Below are 26,612 nucleotides of genomic sequence, written 5' to 3' on the forward strand. Positions count from 1 at the left end.
GCGTAGAGCTGACCATGGTGCTGAACCCACCTCTGCAACTGTTGACCAGTGAATTAAATAGGACATTTTGTATTAAAACGTCAATCACGGCACAAGACAAAACCATTTCTAGTTTCCAATGAACCTGACATGTATGTTTCCGGACTGTGGGAAGAAATGTGTATCCTGCAAAGAAAACCCACACAAGCACCAGGAGAACATGCAAACTCCACACAGAAACATATTTGAAGCCAGAAGCACCTGTGAGGCAGATGTGCTAACACAAACACAAATGTAGAAAGAAAATCTGAGAGGTTGTGGGCAGTGTCACATAATGAGCATCCAGTCTGTTTTAGCATTTTGGTTATGAAACATGGTTATGCAATCGCTAAAATAAGCACAGTGCAGTGCAGTTTGGAGTACTATCAGTTCCTATTTAGATGAAAGTGAACCCCAGCCAATCTTTTTTTTAATCCAAATCAAAGACCAACTTTGTGTGTTCACACACACACAATGGTGTGAAAAATGGTGCAAACTTCTGGAACACAAGTGGAAACAAAGCAACCCCACGTTTATTGTGGTTAATTGGTTCCAGACCAGACTGTGATAAGGGAATTTTTGTTAAGTAGGATTCATTCAGTCATTCATCCATTTTCTACTGCTTATCCTCACGGGGGTCGCGGGGGTGCTGGAGCCTATCCCAGCTGTATTCAGGCGAGAGGCGGGGTACACACAGGGCTCCAAATTGTCTGTGGGTGGGAATGGTTGTTTGTCTATATGTGCCCTGTGATTGGCTGGCCACTCTTGCCTCAAGACTGGGATAGGCTCCAGCCCCCCCTCATGAGGATAAGCAGTAGAAAATAAATGAACCTTGGAAACAGGAACCGGCGGTCAGCATCGTGCCAGTACTCAGCGGTTGCCTCCAGTTCTTGGCTGACTAACACAGCTACTACACAAGTCTCCAAAATGTTAACACAAAACAAGTTTTTATAGTTTTACACGTTTAAAGCAATTCCAATTGCAAATAAATGCCGAATGAAAGGGATTACCTTCATTGAAGATATGAGACAAAGACACAACAGCGTTTCTGGCCGGCTATCAAAACACTATTGGCAACTTTCATGGGCTTCATTTTGGCTCGTGACTTGAGTCGAGAAACATGATTGAATTCAATAAATAACTCACGGCAAAACATGAAGGTCTGAATGGATCTCGCTGTATGGAGACACTAACCAAGGTTACTATTTTTTTTTTTACCTTTGACTCTGTTCTTGTCTGGGATCAATGCAAATGTCAGCAAAGCATCTTGTAATGCAACAAATGTATTGGAAGGGATGCAACACTATGAGAAGACAAATCAACCTGGAAAAAATTAAGAAAATATGTGAAACCACTGCGTACAAAACCAAGTTGGAGAGTTGTCCAACTGTATTATTCCAGCAAACTGAAAACCTCAAGGGTCAATTGGGATTTCATTGTATTGTTAGTTCGATTCCCTTAGTGTATGAGCACTGTATTCACATTTCTTGGGTGATTTTAAGCATTCAAGAAACAGACTTCCAGTTCAACCAAGAGATTTATATTTTATTAAAACTATCGTTAGTGCACAGCACTGAAATAATCTGTGTACAGAAGAGCAGCACATTTCTCTGCAAAATAACTGTCAAGATTTTTTCTACAGTTCACAAGTCAAAAAAAAAAAAAAAAAGAAAAAGTTAGAGGTACAGAAAACGTACACAATCTATGCTCAAGAAATGCCGCTCAACACAAACAGGCATGAAATCTGCGCTGCTCCTGGCCTCATTTTAGCAACAAGGTGGGCTGCTAGATACTTCGGAGGTATTTTGGCTTAAATAAATACTAGAGCTGTGCAAAGTCTCCAGTGCTACTCCAATCACAGCGCTCGTAACAGTCATCAATTACCTTGAACAAAAATCTAATACTGGCTCTCCACAGGAAACGCCTACAGAGCATGCAAGCGAGCCTGCGTATTGCACGTAGCTTACACCGTGTGCTGCAAAGCGTCACACCGAGCACAACGGGTCCCTTCAAATTAAAACACGCCTTTTCGTTCGGTGTAATGCTGCCTCGTACCAAGAAGGAGACCTTATCATCCTACAGTAATGAGTAACTCATCTCTCAAAGCATGGTGCACAAGCATAATGCATGCCGACTTGGTAAGCCCCGTTGGGAATGTTAGACTTTGGTTCCAGCGAGGCGGCGTTGGGGGCATGCAGGCTATTGGTGTGGCCTAGATAGGAGGCGGCTCTGTGGTTTGGCGCTACGGCTGGCTGTGTAGCTCGCTGCGGGTACTGCATGCCGGGCCGGTGCAGGTACTGAGCCACGGTGGCTGCCTGGCCTGAACTACGGTACACCGACTGACCCGGCTGTTGCGGCTGGCACTTCTGTTTGTTGGCCTCTTTGACGTCGCTGTCGTGTGCGCTGAACAAAACAAGGACAAAGAGTGAAACGTTGGCTAGTTAAAGCATTCTGCGCGATGACAATGGCGACACGCTAAACATGGTCCTGGCAGCAGATATTTATCATAAAAGCATAGAATACACGTTCATACGTTCAATACGTCATCTGAGCTCCAGCAATCCAAGATACCCACATGAGGAGTTTCTCAGCACATGGGACCAAGTTGTCCCAGGTATAACTTGTGAGGCACTGCAGTCGGGGGGGCCATGTCGGGGACAAGTGCAGGATGAGGCGGGAGGCGGAAACGCAGGCAGCAGCAACCAGAGAGGGTGCAAAACACAAAAACACATGATCTAGGGAACAAGACAAATTATCAGATTAAAAAAAAATCATGTTAATAAACACAGTGCAATAAAGTGCATATCATATTTAATTGAAGTCCATTTTTCCACAATTTCTTTGTTATTATGCGACAAATGGGAAACATGTCAAAACGGACAAAGATCAACTTTGTGTCCAGAGGGAAAAAAAAAACAGCACGATTCCACTGCTTGATAATTAGTGCGTTAAATTTTCCAATACAGTAGATACCCACAAGAGGGTTACGTACAAGGGACTACCAGAAGCAGCTTTTTTTTCTCTTTACAGTATATGAACTTGTATTGTGTTGAGGAGAACCCATTCATTGTGTTGCGTGTCCTGCTACGGGACTGTGGACCTGACAATCAATCTCCTCCGTTTTACATAAAAGTTCCATCGCTAGCAGCGTGACTATGAAGTTTGCATGTTCTATCCCTGACAACGCTCTGCACCAAGCTAAAATTCAATTCAACTTCTTATTATTATCCCTCAGATTGTGTATTACATGTCATTTTGCCATTTTAAAATGGCTAATTTATTTAACAAAAAAGATGCTTAATTATGCAACCATAAAACTGCAAGATTTATGAATGAATATATTTAAAAAAACGTAATTGTGTGAAGCCATGACATTCCAAGCAACAAGGGATTACTGTAATTTAAGGATACCTTTTCCATAGAATAGATCTACATCCATCTACCGCTTATCCTCATCAGGGTTGCCTCACTTTCAGAACCGCAGAGCTCCTTCAATAATCACTTTTTCCCAAATAAGAGTAAAGTAAAAGAGCATAACTGTAATTTACCTTGTAAGGAAACCTCCAGAAAGTAATCAGCATATTTAGCCATGTAGAGTTTAGTCTTCTCCAAACAGGTCATCGGCCAGCCGTCGTGGAGATCTCCCTCATGGACTGCAATAGAGAGGTAGTAGTCGATGAAATGGGCCGCCGTGGGAAGGTACAAGTTCCACTGGAAGGATTCCAGTAGGAAAAGCTCCATATGGAGTAAAGCTTGCTTGGTCAAGACCAGGTTCATGGAGCTCATGCAGCCCAGGCTGTTTAGGGTCTCCAGCTTGGGTACCCTGTCCTCCCTTTCCTCAAATTTACCTGTAGGAAGAGATCAGTGCGTTACGATGAATGAAAACGCGGGTCTCCGTCACCGAACGTCGGCTGTGTCTCATTTCCAACACACTTGAGCGTGAAATTGAGACACAGCCTCAGTCTCAGTCGCACACTTACTGGCCAAAAGAAGACAAGAGAGTGAGACCATGTGAAGCTGCTGCACCGTGACGTCATAGCGGTCCATAAAGAGGTCCAGCAGGTAGACGGCCAGGTGTCTGGCTGCAGGACACAACCGGAAGTGGTTGCTGACAATGGCGATGAGGTCTGCAAAGTATCGCCTCAGGTTGAGCTGGGGAGACTGGCCTTTGAAGGTGGGCAGCTTGAGCTCCTGCTTGACGACATAATGCGGTTTTGAGAATACGCAGCTTCCACGCTGTAAATCCACACTAGCCTCATTCTGTCATACAGCTATGCACACTCATGCCATATGAAAACGTAGGGAATCCTAACAGTCTCTTGGCGCTCCATAACACGGCCGTGATAATGCCAGGGCTTAAAAAGTTTGTGCTGTTACCCCGCCCCTCCCCCCAATCCTGCTGTTGTATTTTTGTTACATTTTCCAAATATTTCAACTGTCTTCTTCAAAAATATTTGTAAATTGTATTCAATATTTGGACTTTATTCCCATATTACAACTTTTCCCAAAAACAACTTTATTTTGTTGAGCTTAATATTGCGACTTAATTTTGTCTTTAATACTTCAAATGTATGCTATTCAACTTTTTTCACATTACAATAATTCACAACTATTTGAACTTATTTTTTGTATATTTTCTTCTATTATAACTTTATTCTAATATTACATATTTTTGTTCTGTTTATTTCTCATATTATACCTTTGAAAAATTATGTCGTCTTTTTTCTTTAATATTTCACCTTCATGCTACTAAAATCTTTCCTCATAATATGACATTATTTTTGGAAAATCACAACTTTTTCTCCTCAGATTTTCCACTCTATTCTTGTACAATTATAGCCGATTCGGTTTGTTGTGCCCCCACAGGTCACACTTTGGACATCTCTAATATTTAATAAAGCGGACCATCCCATCTCAACAGCTCCATTTCATTCAGCATTAAGATCCTTGCCAAATTCCAAGGTCATTGGAGGAAACTTGACAACAATGAGAGATCTGACCCTGGGAACAAATATTTGTTTAAATTGGATAGCACATTCCAGAGATGTTTTGTTGACCGTTACAAAGCTCAGGGGTTGTCAACAATGTGTGGACATTAATCAGAACATCCTTTGAAACACACTCATCATGATCATAAACGAAAAAAAGCAGCTTGATTGATGGCTCCTTCTAGGAATTCAACAAGTATGACCACTCACTTTGTAACGCAGCGCCTGGTAAATATCTGCAGCCAGTTGTCCTTTCCACCAATGGTCCTCTAGCTCCATTTAACACAGGGGCTTTGGAAACCTCTGTAAAGCCAAGCGTAAAATGTGCTAAGAGTCATTCACGGTGGGGTTAAAGCACACTTCGTGGGGAAACGACGCCTCTGCTTGTGGAACAAAAAAACTTTATGGCGTGCCAGGCAATAGCCGTGACTGTTCACGCTAGCAGCAACGGCGGCTCATTCATTTGCTCATTCATTTGTGTTAAAGTATGAAATAGGGAGTGGTTGAAAAGCTAACTCACCTAGTGAGCACATGTAGAGAATGTAGCGGCTCGTTTCGCCGGAGTAAACTCCAATTTATACTCGACGAACATGCTCGTTCGCTGCGCTCGTTGTTGTAATCAGTCAGTGACGCTTCGTGACTTTGCATGAGCACAGCAAACACAGCTGTGGCCTTCGCGGCCACCGGAAATACCGACATCAAGGTGAGACCACATCAATAACATAGAGAAACGCGTCTGACTATACTCAAATGTGAGTCAAAATTTCTAAAATATTACATTGCTAATGTGTAAGTACTTTTACGTCATTTTGACCTCTCCAAAATACATTTAAAGCTTGCACATGTTTGATTTGATTTTACCAAAATCTGTTTAACTTTACTTTTTCGATTTTACTCAATTTCAGTTTGTCCTTGAAAGCAGCACAATGTCGGGTACTACCAGCTCAGCCAATGAAAAGTCAGCAAGGGATGTTATCATTCAATCACTGGCTAGCATTGACAACTCCTAGCAATAATGATGCATTATACACCGGAAGTGTGTGACAATTCGAGTTATTGCAACTTGGAAGTCAACAGAAATATTTTGTCATTGCTTTAAAATACAGATATTTCATTAATATATATCACAGAGAACTGGAGCATAATAAAAAAATGTTTTGTAGTGACTGGCAACTTGGCTCAAGGCCAGTCAGTGTACGTCACACAAGCTAACTTTCTTAAGATTAAGATATGCCTTTATTCGTCCCTCAGTGGGGAAATTTCTTCTCACCTTTCATGCTAATACTTCAATTTCGTTCAAGTGAATTTCTCAACTTTATGTCTGTTTCTTCCCCTGCAGCTGATTTAGAGATTATCTACATACAGGCTCCAATTTCACTCATTTTAATACTGACAAAGGGAACAGAAACAATACCGCCCTGAGGGACATTGTTGTCTCCCGGGTGGTCATTTGAGAGGGGGGGGGTTCTACTTTAGCAAGTTGTTACCTTATGAAACCATTACTGTTATAGAACTCAGACTGATGAGACGAGCATAAGTGTTTTTTTTTCTTCTTTTCTCAAGTCACACTGAAAATCAATTTACAGTTGTTGCTAGTTAGCATAACTGGGTAGTAAGTGTGGGTATGCGTTCTTGGGAGAAAAGGTTTGGTCAAATAATTCAGAGAGCTGGCATGTTATTTCTTGTTTTGTTAGCATGGTAAAGGAAAACAGATGTAAATGGGAAGAGGCATTGTTTAGGAGTAGCACGATGTCATTAGCTACACAACGCAAACAGTACAATCCACTCCTGCATATTCGCCATTCAGCTTTCACAACACTTCATTTTTTCTCTCATTGTTTTCATGCATAAAACTAAATCAGTAATATTATTTTACGGCTTCACTCTGTCACAGTATTTCACAAATATATTAATAAATCATTTCACGGGGGTGCTGGAGCCTATCCCAGCTGTCTTCAGGCGAGAGGTGGGGTCCACCCTGTACTGGTGGCCAGCCAATCCCAGGGCACATATAGACAAACAACCATTCACACTCACATTCATACCTATGGACAATTTGGAATGGCCAATTAACCTAGCATGTTTTTGGAATGTGGGAGGAAACCGGAGTACCCGGAGAAAAGCCACGCATGCACGGGGAGAACATGCAAACTCCAGAGACACGGCCAAGGGTGGAATTGAACTCAGGTCTCCTAGCTTTGAGGCCTGCGTGCAAACCACTCGACCACCGTGTAGCTCATAAAATAAAATAAAAATTTAAAATTTTGAACAATTTGGTTGCGGGAACGTTATAATATTATGTGACTAATGTTATTACAAAATATCTAAATGTTTAAATATTTGGAACAATAAAAAGCAGCAAAAATGGGCAAAAAAGAGCAAAGACCAAAGTGACCAAAGTAATATGATTTTTCGCATATATCACTAAGCGTCATATGCAAACATAATCAACTATTTGATTTATTTTGAAATTGCTTAACATAACTACAATAAGTAGCATTTTATGGCTACACTTTCACAATTCTACACAGTATACTTGGAAAGTCTGCTAAATATTACATTAATCAGCGAATATTATATTTTGTGTGCGCCAAAGAGAGTTGTGGGATAGGATTGTGGTTGTTATATTGCCGATAAATGATAAATTGATAACATTCCGCGTTAATTAGCTTCCATCCAGTCGGTGGCATCAGGCTAAAGGCTAAAGGCTAAAGGCTAAAGGCTAAGGGGGCTCAGACTGAGGCTGTAATCCCCGGATGAAAGCATCATGGCTGCCACTCGCTGAGCTGTCAAGCTCTCCACAAAAGAAAAGGTAAAAACCGAGATAATTATATTAATAACGGCTGCTTTGATTTACGTGTGCACATTGTGGTCGCTTTGTGTACAGCATTACGGCAACGCGGAGTTAAAATGTGGATGTATCGTAACTTTGTCGTTACGCTCCATATTCCTCAAGTTATTTCGGCTGTGTTAGCGATTGGTGCGTCACGTTATTTCACATCAACAAAACGCTACAACTCCAAACATTTCCAACGTTAGCTCGACAGTAGACCCGCAGAACGGGTGTTCATGTGAAGTGAAACCGTGTTAGGTCTTTTACTGGAGGGTATTTTGTCGTCACTCGCCAATTCCCTAAGCGTCTGCCGCTTACAGTCTCGTCACTTTGTTGTGGTTAAGTTAAACTACAATGGCCGCCCCACTCTACGATGAGGCTGCTTGGACTAGACAACTTTGGCGACTTGTGTTGCTTAAAAAATGCGTGCATTTGCGGTTTTTTTTACACATTTAATTGCGCCGTACTGTATCAACTGTATATAGTGGTCAAGTAGAATTCATATTCATTCAAAGCAGGTCTGCGTAACTGCAGTGTCCTGCAACTTATCTTGTAGGAGTTCCGTCTTTTTGCCGTCTGAGAAATAATTATAAATCCACGCAGAGCGAGTTGAACTACGGCCAGCAACAGGTGGGCATGGAGCAGAAATATGGGGTGCCTGAATGTCTAGACACCCCCTCTTTGTTGTATGACACTTATGTCTCAACAACAATTTATTGTCAGGCCAAAAACTATTGTTTTTTCATACCTCAGCAGCAACTATCAAATGTTGTGTGAATCTCCACCATTCCGCCTAACTTTATTGCGTGTCTTAGTGCACAGGCGTGCAGCATTTGAACCCAGACAGTGTAGCGGATGTTATCTGCACGGACAGGGTTAAATATGCCAGTGATATAAGTGGCAAAGATGTTATGGCATCACTTTCACGCTTCTGCGTAAGCGGGCCCGGCTGGCGCTGAACCCTAACATGCATCTCCAAAAACGTCTAACTTTGTGTAAAAGGCAACACAGAATACAGATTTGTCAGTTAATAACAGAAGTAAAACAGACATCTGTGTTTGTAATAAAGACATGGCATTTAAATCATGCACATACCTGTCAGCATTTGCAATGTAAAAATTATACAATAAAGTGACGTGTTCTGAGAAAATGAGGGAAATTATGTCCTTCCACAAGAATTTCCACCAGCCTCCCCTTCCCATCACGCCTGCTGTGGTGCAACCGCAGTTTACTGCCGACCAAACCTGTTTTTGTATTCACCTTTAAATTACTATGAAGATCACGCATGCCTGGATTTTGTTGGTCACTCATGCTAGGTAGACGGCAACATCAATAACAGCAGTACATAACATAAAACCTGTTCTCTTCCTCTCGCCACAGCATTTTATTCATATGATGTCAGGTTCTGTGCGATTCCAAGATTACCAATAAATTTGGTTTTTATTCATCCAATTCTGCGATTCTGTTCTGTTCTCTGAAACTTTTATTGGGTTATTTGGAGCTAAGAGAGTAGCACCTTTTCATCAGAGTAAGTAGTGCATGTAAACGTAACAACAACACTGGTCACCAAGTGTCAGTAATGCAACTGGAATGTTTGTTGAGACACACAAGCACCAGACTAATCACGGTGAGGTCTAAACTGTGATAAATGTGACACAATGCAATATTTCTTTGAAATGTAATAGATTTTGTGTGCGTTTTCAGAAAACTCTAAACAAATGGATTTGATGGATGTTCGCCCGGCTACCCCTGCGTCAAATAAAAAGAGGTGTGCACGCAAGAGGAATAGAGTTTGGCGCAAAAGGTTCCGCCGCAAGAAGCGTGCACCTCAGATCCCAACTATGCAACGTGAAGCTCAAAATGGACCAAAGAAGATACCGGAGAAATGTGAGCAAAGCACAGAGTGGCCTTCGTCCAAGAAGCCCGCCCTCGAGGCGCCGCAGAGTGAATGCTGGACAAACAATAGTATAAATGCACTCAGGTTTACGTGCACACAATGCAAGAGCAACTTGGAATACGTTCCCAAAGACTTAGTAAGGCACTTTGAGGAAAACCACAGAGGAAGCCCTCCTGTTTTTTCTTGTCACATGTGCTCTTTTAACACACACAAGTTCTCCTACCTTCAGGTTCATCTGTTAAGCCACAAGGACACCTTTTCCAGCTGCAGCATTTGTAATGACAACGTGAAACGCACGTGGTCCGAGCTGTGCACACACCTCACTACGCGTCACTGCCAAAATGGCAAATATTCATGTGAACTGTGTCACAGATTCACCACCGGTGACGTGACTGGATTTTTAGAGCATCTGTGCGTCCAGCATTTTGGCCTTCAAAGAGTCAACGAGATTGATCTGCACAAGAAGGACAACGTTCAGTTAGGGTCCATAACGACGACTCAAACTTTATGTTGTCCACACTGCAACTATGAAGCATCTCAGAAGTGGAAGCTCGCTAAGCACGTTAATGCAAATCACCGCCAGAATGGCAACCAGAGAAAGGAGGAAGTCCGTTCCATAGCAAGAAAATCCAAGGACCTGCAAGCGAAGCAGAGGTTGACAAGGAGCGCCGTGAGGGACATGTGCTGGTTAAGACAGGACTGCCTTTCTCTGCCAGGGAGAGACTTTTTGGATAAATACTGCCATTTGTCTGACCCCCAAAATACACTAGAGGAGACCCAGCAATTTTTAATGAAATCTGTCGCCGGAGACAAGGGTGACCAGAAATGGACCAAGGCTCTGAAATCGGTTCTGTCTAATGTCCCCCAAGACATTAGCATCCATTCCAAATCAGAGAATGGCATCATGTCAGACTCGGCCGACCTCACGGTCCTCACGGTGCAGAACAAGATAACAGTGGCCCAGAACGGTGCCACCTATGCCAAAAGACTGAAGATGATGGAGGAAACGGAAAAAGAATGCCATTTCCCCGAAGGCGCTGCTGCTGCTGCTGCTGCTGGTCAAAATGGAGGTCAAGTCATTCTGAATGATGATCCACGTTGCCTGCAGGGTGAAACAAAACTAAGTGAAGACGCATTAATTTTGACCCACAGTGACCCACCCAAGTGCATCCAGATTCTGGAAAACCGAGAGAATCAGGAATTAAAGGCCGACTTGGATAAACATAAACAACCCCATGTGGAGGGAAATGGTTTACCCGATGAGCCGCTGATCGTAAAGGAGAGCCAAGAGGAGAAATGCGCTGATAAAGAGAGACCAAAAAACAAGAGAAGGAAAAGGAAGTCCAAATCTAAGAAGAAGACGACGAAAGGAACCTCAGGATTAGCCTTAAAGATCGTGTTGAAGAAGAATCCTGTAAAAGGGAGGCAGTGGGTGTCACAAAGCCCATCGGACGCCAGTCCAATGCAGGACCAGCACACCAAACCAGTACAGGACGCAACACACAAGACTGATCAGCAAGCCACCAGTGAAGCCATCACCTCAGCACGTGCCCCACCAGGGACCGGGCGGCCTCCACTTTGTGCTGCTAAGGATTCCTTCTTGCCGCATGCAGGGAAGTGGGATGACGCAAAGGAATCGCTACACATCTCGGAAGCACATCTTGACAAGATCAGGCCGTCAAATCCAACAGCCACTTCTGTAGAGGCGTGTCCCGACGGCTCGCAGCACCCCCCCTCGAGTGGCGTCCCGGACAGCCGTGTGTCAGCCGATGATGGAGCCACTCACGGCCGCTACAGCAAGTCTCCCCCTCCTTCACAACCGACGATTACGCAACAGGGTAAGCTTGCAAACGATTTCTATAGAGCAGGGGTGTGCAAAGTGCGGCCCGAGGGGCATTCTAAAAATAGCATTTGACAAGGAAAAAAAAAAAACAGCAGCAAAAATGGAAAAACCTGCAGCAATTTGACAAGAGCAAAGCTATTTTGCTATTTTTGTAGCATAGACTTTAAATATGAAAAAGTGTTTTTGAAGTCTTAATATAAGAAATATAAGAAGAGGTTAAAGTCATAGAAGAACATTTACAAAATACCAAAGTGGCCCTTGCAGCCTTTCATTTTCCACGATGGGGCCTTGGGTGGAAAAAGTTTGGACACAGAGATACATATAGTATAAAGTTATTTCTTTATTACTTATTGATTAACTTTCTGTTTCCAAATGTAATCTCTCAGGTATGATAAACCCCGGAGAAGTAAGGCTCGCCGACCATGTTAGAGAAGTGCCTCCAGACTCCTGCCCGAACCTCCTCAGCAATGCAGACCCTCCAATGGAGAAAGCCATCCAACGGGACCCGTGGCCGGCCAATGGATGCAGCCGGCCCGTCCCAAAAAACCTGGAAAGGACCCTGAAGTTGGTAGCCATAAGCCCCTCTCAGCTGATAAGGCGCCCGCTGAGAGACCAGCCCGTTGTGGTGCTCAATCACCCGGATGCTGACATCCCCGAGGTGGCCAAGATCATGGAGGTGGTCAACCGGTACAAAGGAGAGGTGCGGAAAGTCATCCTGTCTCGTAGCACCCTAAACGCTCTCTCTGTGACAAATGACCCCGGAAACACTCACACCCGACCACCCTGGCACGGGGAGAACTTAATCCAGGAGAGATTTACTCTCAAACTGCGACTGCGGAGACTCGGCAGGAAGAAGTACGAGGTGCTGGATCCAGTTTCTCCCGGCAGGGACGTGGCAAAGAAATTCAGTTGCTGGTTTTGCGGCAGGATCTTTGAGAAGCAAGAGGTGTGGATGGTCCATCGGCAGCGACACTTGATGGACTGGAAAAGGCCAAACTGTGAAAACGTTTAATAACGTCTCGCACACTGGAAAACAAAGGACGACTTTGCAATACAATGGATGACAATCAGCCTCTCACGTCTTAATTAACCGCGGTCTCACAGCCTGGACATTCTCAGGGTAACGTTTTACCTTTTGTCTCGCCCAGTTGGAGTAGCGTCATCTCTCTTGTGGATGGATTCATTTGTGATGTCACGAGAACGTGATATTTCATCGAGGTCTTGGTGTTTGCTTATTTAAATACACTGTCACCTTTTTAGAAAACACTGTTAATGTTTATAAATTGCCACACAATCAGAGTCGATGTACGGGTAAGGCTACACAATGTGGTATGTAAAATATTTATGTTTTTGGAATGGGATGCTGAGACCCACATATTACTCAGATATACCAAAATCCTGTATTGTGTAAATATATATATATATATATATAAACAAAACAAAAAAGACAATAAGCTGTTTTATTCAACATTTATTTATGGCTCTTGTGTGTAGACTTTCTATGCATGTATATGCATTTTTTTGGGCCAATGAAATATTGTAAATATTGTGTCAATTCCAAATCATGTGCTAAGCTTGTATTATTGCTATATTTTCATGCGTGTATTTAACAGGAGCAGATATTCCTAAAAATACGCTACATTTTTCCTAGCTAAAGTGGTGTTTTGTGACGTCTACGAATGGGGAAAACATCTCTTTTGGAAATCTGGCCTAGACTGGACGTGGTGTTTTTTTTTTTTAAAGAGTTTACTTTGGTTTGACTTGAAATTGATCATGTAGTTTCTTACTTGCACTATGAAAAGGAATTTCTATTTCCTTTACCTCACCGCATCAGTCCCAAGATGACGACAATCTCAACTGGTTTCCTGTGGCGAAACATTTCCTAAAGCGGCCATGAGCTCTCAGTATTGACAGCAGGAACTGGGGTGTGTGTGTGTTTGTCATTTAAGGACCACCTCTGTAGATATTAATGCTCCTACAAATTAGACAAACGTTTGTACAAAGAACTGTAGCGGTACTGTAACATATATCTGAAATTTTCCATAAAGTGCCTTCAATTTTCTTTTGTTATGCAATCAATCTGCATGAGCATTATTTTTTGATCACGGAATAAATGCAATTGTGTGTTTCTGTTAACATAATTAAAGATGTGAACTTAAAAGCTGATATTTGTTTTATTGAAAGAAAACTTGTGAGAAGCCAACGTTTGCTTGTTGTCCACTGCTGAGGTTCAACTAAGGCTTGATGGGAAAACGCAGCCTGGCAGCATCCTTGGTGTTGCTCTTGCTGTCAATCAAGACCAGAGCGTTGGTCTGGTGGGTCTCGATGATGTGAGGGACGCTGTGGAAATACTAGAAGGGAATAATTAGTTACTCATCAAAATCATGACCTGTCAGTGCACTCAAGACCAGCTTAAAGTCGCAGGAGGTCTTGCCTGAGTGCACTCAAGACCACCTTAATGTCGCAGGAGGTCTTGCCTGAGAAATATACAAACATGTACTAATACATGTTTAGAACTGGTTTAGGTCTGCAGGGGTACTGCAGACCTAAACCAGTTCTTCCTCTGGGCTCTGGGGTCCTCTGGCTTTCTCTGGTGGACGGAGGCACCATCCATCCATTTTCTTGTCCTCCAATATGGCCGCCACATTGCCATTTTGTGATATAGATAGATATACATGTGCGGCTATGTCTCATTTTCTATGCACAAATCTATTTTTTCCTTTAAATTTAGTGGTTGCAGCTCATACGCCGGAATTTACGGTACGTTTTCTTCAGTACCGACTGTGCTGATTTTGTAAATGTTGCATGAAACACTCATAAAAAAATGATACAATAATCTCTCGTTTATTGCGGTGAATTGGTTCTGAACCTCACCCTGATAAGTGAATTTTCGTAGTCAAAACACAGAAAATATGTTTTCAGGCTTTTAAATATTATGAGACCCCTCTAGACATGATATAACACCCCTATAGTCACCTTAATAAGGCTTTTACCCAACATAGTAGACACAATAAGATTACATTTAAAACATTAAAAAACATGACTCCTGTTTGTGTGTATTTCTATAAAAGTGTTCCCACAGGGAGCCGAGTAAGTGACAGACAGGAAGTTCAGAGTTCAGAGTTGAGTTTCAGCTTGCTGTGGGTTACGCATCCTGTGTTTTTATTAGGGATTAATGTACACGTTGTGAGATCATTCAAACCTGCCGCATAGGAGTGTAATGGTTCCTATAGGGGTGTTATACCATGTCTAGTGGGCTCTAATAATTTCCAAAACCATATTTAGGAAGTCAGTGCTTTTGTATGCTTTAATTATGACAGGCTTCTTGTGTCACTGCCTACTGTTGCAGCCATAACCCAAACCAAGCTAAAAGTCAAGTCTGAACGCCCTTCATCACTTCCTGTCCGCCCCCCATTCAGTTCCCCGAACACATTTACAGCAACACACAAGTCTTATTTATATCTTCAATGGCTTATTTCCTGTTATTATGTCTACTATATCGGTAAATAGATGTGTAAAATTGACTATTCCGTGTTATTTCATGACAAGAGGATTGTAATAATGTTAAAAAAAGCAGTTTTTTATACTATTCAATGAATTCATTTATCCTACTGTGCAGAAATTCACTTATCATAGTCTGGTCTGGAAGTAATTAACCGTGATAAATGAGGGCTTAAAGTATAACAATGAATGGACGGACATTGTACCTCTTCTCCTTTCTTCTCCTTTCCCAGTGCGTACTTCTTACTGGTGTGGATAAACCGAATGGGAACGTTGTACACTCTGCCCTTATAAAACACCACCAAGGTGTAGGGTTGGTGCGTGTCCTGTCCGGAACTCTTCCTCACTGTGAAGGCCCCGTCCTGGAGCACAATCCAGCATATGGTCAAGGAAATGTCAATGAGCATCAAACAGAAAGTCATACTTTATTTGCGTGACAAAGCAGTTGGTCAGCAGTTTTGCGGTCGCATTCCCCAGCAAACCACGGCTTAGCGTAGACGTCCGTGTCCTGCCGTGTGAAAGGAAGAAAGGAAAGCAGAACTTAAAACCGCCATGAAATCGTCAACGTCTATGTGAAAAATATTTATTGTGAGGTACTTGAACCTTGTCGTGGGGTGTTGCCCCGCTTTCACCACAATCGGTTTGCTCTGCGGAAATAAAGAAAATACATGTCTTGAAATGCTAGCATCGCCTCTGCAGTTGGAGCTCTTTCACGCCCTCTTCTGGTGGGGTTGTTTACAGCCAAATGTATCCAATCCACTTTAGTTTTATAGCACATTTTAATAAAATAGTAAAATTTGTAAAATTATTTAGTAAAATAAAAAGTAAAAATAAAAGACATTAAATAAAGGTACAAATTGAATTTAATCCAAAATTAAAAGATCAAATAAGAAATGAAATAGTAAAATAGATATTAAAATATTAAAAACCAAGCAAAGCAATAAAAGTATAAAAAAATAAAACCAATTAAAATTAAAAAGAAAGAACTAAAAGACTCACTCCGAGTTAAATGCCAGAAAATAAAAGTGGCTTTTAAGACGAGACTTAAATCTTTCGATGTTGGGGGCCTTGGGGGCCAACCACAGAAAAGGCTCGGTCCCCCCTGGTCTTAAGTCTCATCTTGGGCACCACTAGTCGGAGCTGGCCCTCGGACCTCAGTGACCGAGCTGGAGAATAAATTTGGATGAGGTCCAAGATTTTTTGGGGGGGGGGCAGCCCATTCAACGCCTTAAAAACAAACAATCAAATCTTAAAATCAATCCTAAAGCCAACAGGCAACCAATGCGGGGAGGCCAGAATTGGGGTCATGTGCTCCCCCTTTTTGGTTCCTATTAAAAGCCGTGCCGCAGAGTTCTGGACTTACTCAAAGTTTGTGCATTCTGATAAAGTACTCACCGGGAAAGGCAACGTGTGGGAGAGGAACCCTGGAAGAAAAAGCAAATTACAGCGACTAAACGGAGAATAATTGGGACGGTACTTTTTCTCTTACTTTCGTCGTTTCATGTCCAGAGTTAAAGATTTTGGAGGCGGAGGTTCACCGCCTGTGTTCATTCTTGGCAGAGTTTGTCCTGGAACAATCCACACACTTAGCAGTACATTTCTACTTTTTAGATATATCTGTGATAAGTACTTCTTCAGTCTGCAACATTCTACTCCCACATTTGCTTTGAATCGATTTCAAGTGGTCCATAAGTCCAATTGCATGCCAAACTTACGCTCAAAGTCCCTCAGCTTCACGTCTTGTGCCTGGAATATGAGTCCGATACAAGATGAAAATATGATTTTCAAGTGTAAAATGAAGTATGCAGTGATTGAGCTCACCAGCTTTCCAGGTGCTTTTAGTAACTTGCTGAAAGAAAACCAAGAGAATCATTAAAGCCTTAAAAGCGTAGTCGTGGGGCGGACACTGGGGGCACTGGGGGTACCTCTCACCCACTCAGCAAATCGGGTTGCAAGTCTCTGCTTTGGCTTTCAATCTGTGGTGGGCAGTGGAATCAATTCCTGCCTGAGACCAACCACTGGGCGCCCCTTGGAACTGCCACAGTGGATCATGTCGGGGTCACCAACATGGCCGCACAGAATGAATGCCAAAGCAGGAACGCTTGGGGGCTAAAATATTGTACATAAAGCTAACTGGGTGAGCGGACATGTGCTATTTATTACTTACTGTCTTTGCAAAGGTTGAGGCGGGACTGCAGGATGTTGGGCTGCAGGTTCTTCAGTCTGGACTAAAGGAAGCACAATAATAAGTATAAAATGTACTGTATGATATTTTTACATGACCATTGTGTTTGTCCAAACTTTTTCCACCAAGGGCAGCACACTGAAAAATTCATAGTACCAATATACACTACCGCTCAAAAGTTTGGGATCACTCGGAAATGTTTTTGGCCAGTCTGAGATTTGGCTTTTTCTTGGCAATCCTGCCATGAAGTCTGAAGTCCTGAAGTGGCCCCGCTTCAAAGTTGATACTGACATTGATGTTTAACGGTTCCTATTTAGGGGGTGACGACCTGTGAGGCGTCTTTGTTATAAACTACACACTCTCAGATATTTGTCTTCTTGCACAGTTGCATCGTTTTTCTGTCCTTGTTAGACCCAGTTTGTGCTGCTGTCTGAACGGAGTAGTTAACAGCATGGTAAGACATTTTTTTAGATGGGTTTTCTAATAATCTATTAGCTTTATAAAATGATGAACTTGGATTAGCAGGAAATACCAGCCATACCAGGAAATTGATGCAGAGGACTGACATCATTGTTTGTGAAATGGATAAAAATGTTTGTGAAATTGAAAAAAATTGTTCGTGAAATGCATGAAAAAATGTTTTTCTCTGGAAAGCAAAAAAATGTGCAAGTGATCACCAAACTTGTGAGCGGTATTGTATGTAAGTATTTTTAGAATGTGCCATTAGCCAAAAAAAAAAAACTTGGTACTACTAAACTACTTTTACAAGAATGAGGTTAAAACATTAAGAAAAAAAGTTCATCATGTATAGTACATATACCGATGTATATATATTCTTATCTATACAATATTCCATACATTATTTACATTTCTATTCCACATTGGTTTACAAAGTACCCAGGTGGCCCTTGCATCCTTTCATTTTTTAGTATGTAAAACAAAGTTGAGACACCCCTGGTGTACTACACCCCTACTGTACTGTACTGTATATTTTGCTACAATTCCAAAGAACACAAACGATTGGATACCCACTGTCATCTTGATCACACACTTCATATTCCGTGTCATTTGTGGCCTGCTGATCCTGCATAATCACGAAAATGTTTAGTCTTCATTTGATACTTTGCTTTGTTGTTAATACTTACCATAGAGGGTGATAGCTTCGGATGAACTCTGAAAAATAGGAAAATAATGAATGTGTACGTATGTGCTCTTATTTGGGCCTTTATTGTGTTTGTAAAGATTGGATATTCAATGTCTAATAGAGCTAATATTGTTCACCGTCGGCAGGATAGCAGTATGGGAATGATTCAGTTGCAATTAGCTGATGATGATGATAATGATGATCATGGAAGAGCATAAGAAGTCTGGGCTTTACCTGTTTACTGGAACAATCAACACGCTATCCTGAAAAGACGCCAGAAAACGAAAAATCCCTTTAAGAGCATCAGCTTTAGTTGCTGGTGACAGGAAATGAAAAATCCTACCTCTTTGTCTGGGACTTCATAAAAATCTGAAAAAAAAGTCATATTTGTGACTAATCTGAGAATATTGTTTGCCAACTTAGATGCATCGCTAAGTCGCTCTTCACAACATCGTGTACAGTCCGTACGCTCCAGTTATTGTATGTTGGCTCTTTGTCTTTTCTCGGTTAACATATGGTATTGCATGTAACAAACTGTTTGCTCCGCACGGTATCGTGTCCACTAAGTGGACTAAGTGTGCCCAAACCAAGCACCTTTCGTGGTTCGGACTCACTGCATTGTTTATTGTGTGCGACTGGTAAGTAACCCACGACTTGAATTCCACCCCACCAGGATGGACTGGAAGTCTGTATTAAAAAGTTCCATCCATTTGTCAGGAATAATTCCTATTTAATATGATTTTTGATCATTATTCTCTGTAAAATGTTTTTTTTGGTAATATTCCAGGTATCTGGAATGGATTTTCTTATGGGAAAAACTCATTTTTTGTTGAACCTTTAGGAATGAATTAAGAACAAAAACAAAGTTATGACTGTATTTAAAAAAAAACCTTTTACTTCTGTATTCTATTGTAGTTATTCTGTATGTGTTTTACTTTATGTGCTGTGCTATTATACTATTGTATAATTATACTATGATTAATTATACTATTGTCCTGTACACAGTGAATCCCCACATTTTGTCAAAAATGATTTTTATTCACAAGTCAAGCGGTGAGATGTTGCACATTACATGTTGCATCCTTGAACGCACCACACTTGTGAAGTGAATCTTTTATACCTCATTAACCTGTTCTAACCAAATACAAATTTGCCTTAAGAAATAATGTCATTGGTTAATTAGTGCCAGAAAGCCAAACATGTTAACACAAAACACATTTTAAAAGTTTTAGAGTTATTTTTACAATCAGAAAATAATTTGAAAAGAAAGGGATGAATGATCATTTAAGGTTACATTTACTAATGTGGCAGCGAGATCAACGCAGACACCACCTTCCTGTTTTGCTATGAGTTAGTTCTTGAATTCAATACTGTTTTCACCAATCGCGGATGGGTCCGGAGTTAAACCCATGCATATGCCGTTGGAACTGTAATTTCCCATTGGCCATAAACCCTTGGGATATATTAATATGCTTGACCTAATCTGGATCTCGAACACAGATTGTTTCACCTACCTGGGCTGGGTTGACGTTTTGGTAAAGTTCGATATAACATGGAGTCGCCCCTCAAAATCCTGTTTGCATTCGACATCTTCGAATCTAATGACACAGAAAAGCATTATTATTATTATTATTATTATTATATGAAGCTTTTCTTATGTTATTATATTATGAAATGTATTTTACAAGTTGGGAGGTTCTCTGCTGGTTCCACGTAGTCATCATTGTCAGGATTGATGTAGTTCTCCTGTACATCACAAAGACAACACATGTAAAGCTGTAATGCTCGGCGTGGTCTCCCATAGAGAGTTTGTGTTTTGAAATGAAACTTGCTTCGTTATTTTCCTCATGGTTTTGTTCAGGCGTCAGTCGTTTGAATCCAAAACAGTTATTGGAATTCTTGAAGGCATTTCTGGGTTTCACTTGGGGTCCGTTACAGCAGCTGTCTGGAAAGGAGAAACAAGAGTCAACATTTGCATAATGCAGCCTTCCGAAGCCCCCTGTGGTGCTGCTTTGCAGGGTTTCTATTACAAAAAATGCTAAACTTCCGGTTAGAATGATAGGAAAGTTATAGAAAAGCTCATTTTGAATGAACCAGCACAAACACCCGAGATTATGATTATTAGTACATTTGAGAGGAAAATACCAGGTACGTGTCAGCGGACTGGACAATACTGACCAATATATTCTCCCCTCTGAAAGGATGAAGAACAACTTCTGGAAAAGACTTTGTGACCAGGAGGCGGCTCATATTTGACGTCCTGCTGTGGACCGTCATTATCCTGGAGACAATATGTATCATAGACATTCATGTCACTGGCAAAAATGATAGATTACAGAAACTGTTTTTTTCCAACTTACATAATCGGTTTCAGTCAGATCTTCAGCACCCACCATGTCTTCATCTGGAAAAACATTGACTGTACATTTTGTGGACTGTAGACTGTACTACATCATATCAGACCCACAAATTTTCTGATTCTTGGTTCAAAATCTTTTGGGTTTTTTTTCCTCAGGAAACACAAACTCATTCAATAACAATTATGCGTTTTTAGAAACACCATCCCATCCCAACAACGTAGTATTTCTACATCTTTTATGTTTAGCAGGCTAAAGGAGGTGATGATGTCACTCCTCACCAATGGATTAGGCTGGAGAGCAATTTTAATGGCATAAAAACAACCACTGGGGGGCACAACAAGAAGAGGAAGCATCCATCGCATAGTTCACTTGTGAAGTTTGTAAACAGTTCATGGTGTCATATTTGAAAATGAATTGTAATATTGATTTGAAGTAACTTATTTTAAATAAGTACATTTATATTGTTTATATTGTGGTAGAGTTGTTTTTTTGCGTGAAAGTGAACGTTATGCTTGCAATGTATCTGCTTAAGATGGTTTTCTTCCTTTTCTAGTCGGCAACCGATATTTGCCTGAAACGTATGTTCTACTGAAGAAGGGAAAAAGGTAGGAACAAACTTTTTTTGTAGATAAAAGATGGAAGTCTAATGTTTCTTTTTGGTAGGTTCCATGTTTATATAGCCGTAGAACACTGTGTGCCCTGGAAGATCAGTCTAAAATGGCCGGCATTGAAGGGGTTGCCTTTTGAAAAATGACTGGGATTGAATGGCTGGGAAAATTCCATCATTTTCCGAAAGGAAAACTGTCTGTTTTCATTGAAGAAAGACGTCTTACCGCTGTAGTCTCTCACAGGTATCTCTGGAGCTGCTTTGTTTTTCAGTCTGCCATGGAGAAAGATGTTGACAATATACAGTAAAGTCTCGTTATATCGATATTCTCGGGAGTTGGAAAAAATACCGATATAACCGGACTATCCATATATCCGATCCTGCGCCGAACTGCATTAAAAGTGGGCAATAATGCAGCTTAAATCAATCTTTGCTTAAGGATTTCAATACCAAAAAAGAACACGGCGAACGGCTGCTTCCAGTCAACTTTATTTTTCACACTTCCACCACCAGAGCGCAGCACACACACCGATTCCCGCACTTCCTGGTTCACAGGTCATGCTCAACCCGCCCCACATAGCTGGCCAAACACATGCCTGCAACAGACACCACGAACGCCAGCATGTACATATGAAAAACAGTGATTATTGCAAGCGATAAAAAGATATCTGAATACAACACAATTAAATACATGTATTTGTACGCTTGTGTCTTCGTTGGAATAGGTGTGTATGCTATGTCAGTTGGTTCTTCTGTTGCAGGCATGTGTTTGGCCAGCTACGTGGGGCGGTTGAGCATGACCTGTGAACCAGGAAGTGCGGGAATCGGTGTGTGTGCTGTGCTCTGGTGGTGGAAGTGTGAAAAATAAAGTTGACTGGAAGCAGCCGTTGGCCGTGTTCTTTTTTGGTATTGAAATCCTTAAGCAAAGATTGATTTAAGCTGCTTTTGTATCGATATAAGCAGACCAAATTGGCTGGCGGGAGATGAAAAGGGCATAGTAACCGGATTATCATAATAACCGGGTATCGTACTAACGGAACTAATTATATCATAAAAGACTAGAAATTTGCTGGGAAATGAAAATAGTATCGTAATAAGTAGTAATTCGTTATAACCGATATCGATATAACGAGACTTTACTGTAAGTAGCGTATCAATCATTGAAAAGACATTTGACAATGTTTAACCATCCTATATGTTCATTTTCACAGATATATGTTATATATATGTATATATATGTATATATATTGTACCAAGTCACAGATCTGCAGTGCCAAGTAAGTCAGTAATCATTTATAAATACAATGGAACCTTGGTTAGCATCACTAATCCTTTCCAGAAGGTTGGACTCTAACCAAAACATGCTAACCAAATACATTTTCCCATACTAAATAATACATTTCTAATTGATTCCTTCTAGAAAACCAAAAAATGTTTTCATCCATCCATCCGTCCGTCCATCCATCCGTTCGGACAAGATCTGATCCCTGAGATGACACCCCACCCTTTTCTGGGTTAAGAACCACGAACATTGATCACTATTATCTTAAAATCAGCATCATCACTGCTCCTGTTTGCTAACTTATCCAACCTTTGAGACACTTTTCGAGTGTGTCTATGCTTAGCTAGCTGCACTTTGACATTTGGTGTGTAGCGACAACGAACACAGCTAGTGACAAAGTACGACTTTGGAGTGCATTGGGAGTTCATTCTGACTAACAAGGGTTAGGGTAAGGTTGGAGATTTGCACAATGGCAAAAGTCCAACCTGATCCACACCTGATGATGGAGAGTTGAACCAACAACCACTCAATGCGATACAGGTTTTCGGTGTAACTGCTTCTACGCTAGGATTCATTTGAAGAAAGGAAAGTGCCGAAGCCACCTGTGGGAGATATTTTTACATTTCCTATTTTAATAGTTGTGAATGTGGAACCGACATCTTCAGATTCGGTTTTAAATGCTAAAGCCAGTGGCCTCAAAATTACAACACACATAAAAAAAACTGCATGTACCTTTTTAATTTGTTCAGGAAACTGCCATCATTTTTTTTGATGTCCTGAGCGATCTTCTGAAACTGCCTGGAGGAAAAGATGAGTGAGAACAAGCAGTGTATACATTTTCTGGGATGGTAAAGGAACATTTGTGGTTTTTGTAAAAACAAGACATTGTATTTATTAATTTTTTCTCCACAAATAGGCTGTTTATTTGCAAACAAAAACATCCCATTCACACTAAGTTGGTACTAATTCTAGACCAGGCCGTAATAAGTGAATAAATAGAGTTTATTTTAAAAAAATTAAATGATTTTGTAAATAGAGCATAGAAAACCTGTCTAAAACCTTCCAAATACAGTTTTTGCACAACATAGATAGAAATAACACCCCTACAGTCACCTTTATACTCAAACTACCCAAATATAGTCAACGTAATATGAGAATATAAGACGTTTAAATCACAAATAAGACTCGATTGTGTGTGTTTTGCTATTCAGAGTTGGGTTTTAATTCGGTGTAGCTGTTTTAGGGATTATTGTGCCTGTTGTGAGATCATTCAAACTAACAATAAGAAAGGAAATCAACATTACTGACACCAAGTGACCAATGTAGAGTACTGCTACTGTTTTTAAATGCATCTTCTGAATGCTTCATTTGGGCAACAAAGTGGATACAATTTGCTTCAGGTATATCTTTGACTAAATACAGGCCGTTTTCAACCACGACATACGTAGCATGATTTATCAATTCTTAGATTTTTGAAAAACTGCAATGGATTGAAGCCGGAACTTTGAGACACTAAGTATTATGTATAGGGATTACTGTACTTGCAGTTTTTCACCCTGGACTTTAACACCCACAAAAAAGCTAACATGTCCCTCTTTGCATTCCAATTAGAACAAAACAAGTCGTGTCAACATTCCCGTGCAAAAAAAAAATCATCCAAAACGTCACAGATCTTACCGAATCTTTGCCGAAGCACAACTTGTCAGTTTAGCGACTTTATCCATTGTTGGACCCAACATCAAGCGTTCATTCTTTCCATGCTCTTCTAAGTCACATCTTTATCCCCAAGTGGCGGGGTGTCGTTGTGTGTGACCACCCCCCCCCCCAAAAAAGGATCACTTCCCGTTTCTGCATCTGTCACTCACACAGCTACACTAACGGCAATGATCGGGGGGGGGGGGGGGGGGGGGGGGATCCTCTTGCATCACCAATTTTTTTGAACCAACATTTCACTTTTTCACTCTTACTTTCCCAAAATGTGAAGTGGAATTGAACAATGGCGACTGAAGCAACATTGAGATTATTGATATCGTTATCCGTAGACGTGTCTTGAGATATCACGATACTAAAATATGATTTATGTTTCGCAAGAACAGGTTAGCCAGAAGCCAATCAGACTGTGAACTACAGCATTACGACTTTGACTAATAATATAATAATATGGACGTGGCAGTACACAATGCATTATTGGAACTCCATATTAAGGGTTCAAATTACACATTAACCTTGCAATGCACCCAGGTTTGGTGATGGGCCGGTGTCAAAGAGAGACATGTGGCTGTTTTTTCCATCGGAGTTGAACAGCCGAATTAATATTGACAGTGTTTGACAGTTTAGCGATATGAACGCTATATTTAGCGAGCAGGTTGTGCATGAAAAGTGAAAGACAGTTTTTTGTGTCATGCGTCATTGTTTTATTGTTTTATTGTATTTTTATGTGTATTTTAACCCTGTGTTTTGCCTTTTGTGAAGCACTTTGTGACTTTTGTCTGAGAAAGGTGCTATATAAATAAAACTTACTTACTTACTTACTTACTTACTATGCGTCATGCATTTATTCAACAATTAGAAGGGACCTGATATATCTATATGTATTGAGTTGTGGACTCCTATAGAGCAGCTACACACATCTTCCAGATTCTGGACCTCTTTCCATGGACTTCCTGCTTTTGACCCAAATGGTTTGTTTAATTTACTCCACCCATGTCCCGCCTCTGGGTGCAACCACTCCGCTGTGATTGGTCACACTCCCAAGTGCACACAAGAACTTGTGCCCCAGACATAAGGAGAGGACGATAAATTCATCCATCCTCGGTGTGAACCTACCACGGATGAAGAGGACTGCACTCGCTGCCGTCTGACCGGTTCTGTTCAAACAAAAGATAGCAGTTGTCAACACACAACATCAGTTGCCAAAATGAGTAAAGATAAGTATGATCTGAAGTATGATGATCTGAAGCACAAACACGTCAGCCTCCTAACAGGCAGGAGATGGCAGCATTTCCCTTTCTGAATCCTCACTGATTTTTTATTTTATTTTTTTGTCTCCCTAAACCAAATTGAGGAGGCGATACTTGGGGTCAAACACGACACGGCAGTCAAATTATGAGCAGCAGCCAGCAGAAAAAGCCCCCTGACACCGAAATTGAGTCAATAAACGGTGAAATTATAAATCACGAGATTTACAAAACATCACCAAGTACACGGAACAGAAAGAGCCATGTTGTTACATGGCTGCTATGTATTCATTTAACATGCAAAACTTCATCTGAAATTCCACGTGGAAAACAATTCTTAATTGTATTTTTAAAAATGTATTTCATTTCTGTTGAGCAGCCAGGCAACTGTAAATGAAAGGGAAATTATTACCATAAAATATGCAACAAACCCAAATAAATTATGTATTTCCTTCTTCATTCATAATTCATGGCTCCAGGTCATTCCTTGCTCCAACTCTCTCACTCTCTGTTTTAAATTTGCTCTAATGTTATGGAACCCTCGGACAGGGAAATGTCACATCAACAAACACAAACGTTTTATACGTACGCTGCTTCGTGTATTTCATGTAAATGGTGGGTCTTACTGAAAATAAAAGGAGTGATGTTCTGTTCGGAAAAAGCTATGTACTTCCACAGGGTCTAAAAAAGGGGAGTCCAAAGTGTGGCCTAGGGTCCATTTGCGGTCCATTTTATCAGCCCGCTAACACAAAACATTTTCAAACACGAGCACACTAGCAGATGACCACAGTGATCGATGAGAAGTGAAATGAAGTTTTGTGCAATAATTATTTAAACAAGTAGGCAGGTGCCTAAATTTGGGCACCCCCACAGCATGATGGAACCGCCCCCAAATGTTTCTATCTTGGCCACCCTTTCTCATGATTGCCTTTACTTGTGTATGCAGGTCAAGGGTCAGTGAGCTTACCAATAATTAAAATTAATTAAAAGGTATTGA

At 41.1% G+C, this 26,612-nt stretch overlaps 3 protein-coding genes across 4 annotated transcripts; 1 reads left to right on the top strand and 2 right to left on the bottom strand.

Moving 5' to 3' along the window:
• Positions 1–1,550: 1,550 nt before the first annotated feature.
• ccnj (cyclin J) lies at positions 1,551–5,700 on the bottom strand. The gene is made up of 6 exons (XM_058062636.2): positions 5,527–5,700; positions 5,217–5,309; positions 3,999–4,209; positions 3,567–3,866; positions 2,594–2,753; positions 1,551–2,421 (listed from the first exon to the last, which is right to left on the bottom strand). Exons 2-6 carry the CDS (start codon positions 5,283–5,285, stop codon positions 2,112–2,114), a joined length of 1,050 nt encoding a protein of 349 aa, XP_057918619.2. The 5' UTR covers positions 5,286–5,309; positions 5,527–5,700; the 3' UTR covers positions 1,551–2,111.
• A 1,986-nt stretch (positions 5,701–7,686) lies between these two features.
• Positions 7,687–13,007, top strand: znf518a (zinc finger protein 518A). 2 transcript variants are annotated; one of them, XM_058064149.2, is made up of 4 exons: positions 7,712–7,818; positions 8,396–8,469; positions 9,544–11,574; positions 11,966–13,007. In XM_058064149.2, exons 3-4 carry the CDS (start codon positions 9,558–9,560, stop codon positions 12,589–12,591), a joined length of 2,643 nt encoding a protein of 880 aa, XP_057920132.2. In that variant the 5' UTR covers positions 7,712–7,818; positions 8,396–8,469; positions 9,544–9,557; the 3' UTR covers positions 12,592–13,007. The 2 variants fall into 2 exon arrangements, with proteins under 2 accessions (XP_057920133.2, XP_057920132.2); XM_058064150.2 differs by lacking the exon at positions 8,396–8,469 and having other exon boundaries at positions 7,687–7,818.
• Positions 13,008–13,083: 76 nt separating this feature from the next.
• blnk (B cell linker) lies at positions 13,084–24,433 on the bottom strand. Its single transcript, XM_078794316.1, has 21 exons — positions 24,336–24,433; positions 23,391–23,456; positions 21,603–21,649; positions 20,770–20,813; positions 20,588–20,690; positions 20,242–20,354; positions 20,095–20,155; positions 19,924–20,007; positions 18,753–18,778; positions 18,652–18,672; positions 18,411–18,488; positions 18,298–18,349; positions 17,248–17,308; positions 16,902–16,929; positions 16,796–16,826; positions 16,570–16,648; positions 16,476–16,504; positions 15,684–15,727; positions 15,505–15,588; positions 15,287–15,442; positions 13,084–13,930 (listed from the first exon to the last, which is right to left on the bottom strand). The coding sequence occupies exons 1-21, from the start codon at positions 24,395–24,397 to the stop codon at positions 13,814–13,816; spliced, it is 1,386 nt and encodes a 461-aa protein (XP_078650442.1). The 5' UTR covers positions 24,398–24,433; the 3' UTR covers positions 13,084–13,813.
• Positions 24,434–26,612: the final 2,179 nt, after the last annotated feature.

This window comes from Doryrhamphus excisus, linkage group LG10 (genome assembly GCF_037039965.1).
Source record: "Doryrhamphus excisus strain RoL-2023G ecotype Guam linkage group LG10, RoL_Dexc_Guam_v1.1, whole genome shotgun sequence".
Taxonomy (NCBI): Eukaryota; Metazoa; Chordata; class Actinopteri; order Syngnathiformes; family Syngnathidae; genus Doryrhamphus; species Doryrhamphus excisus.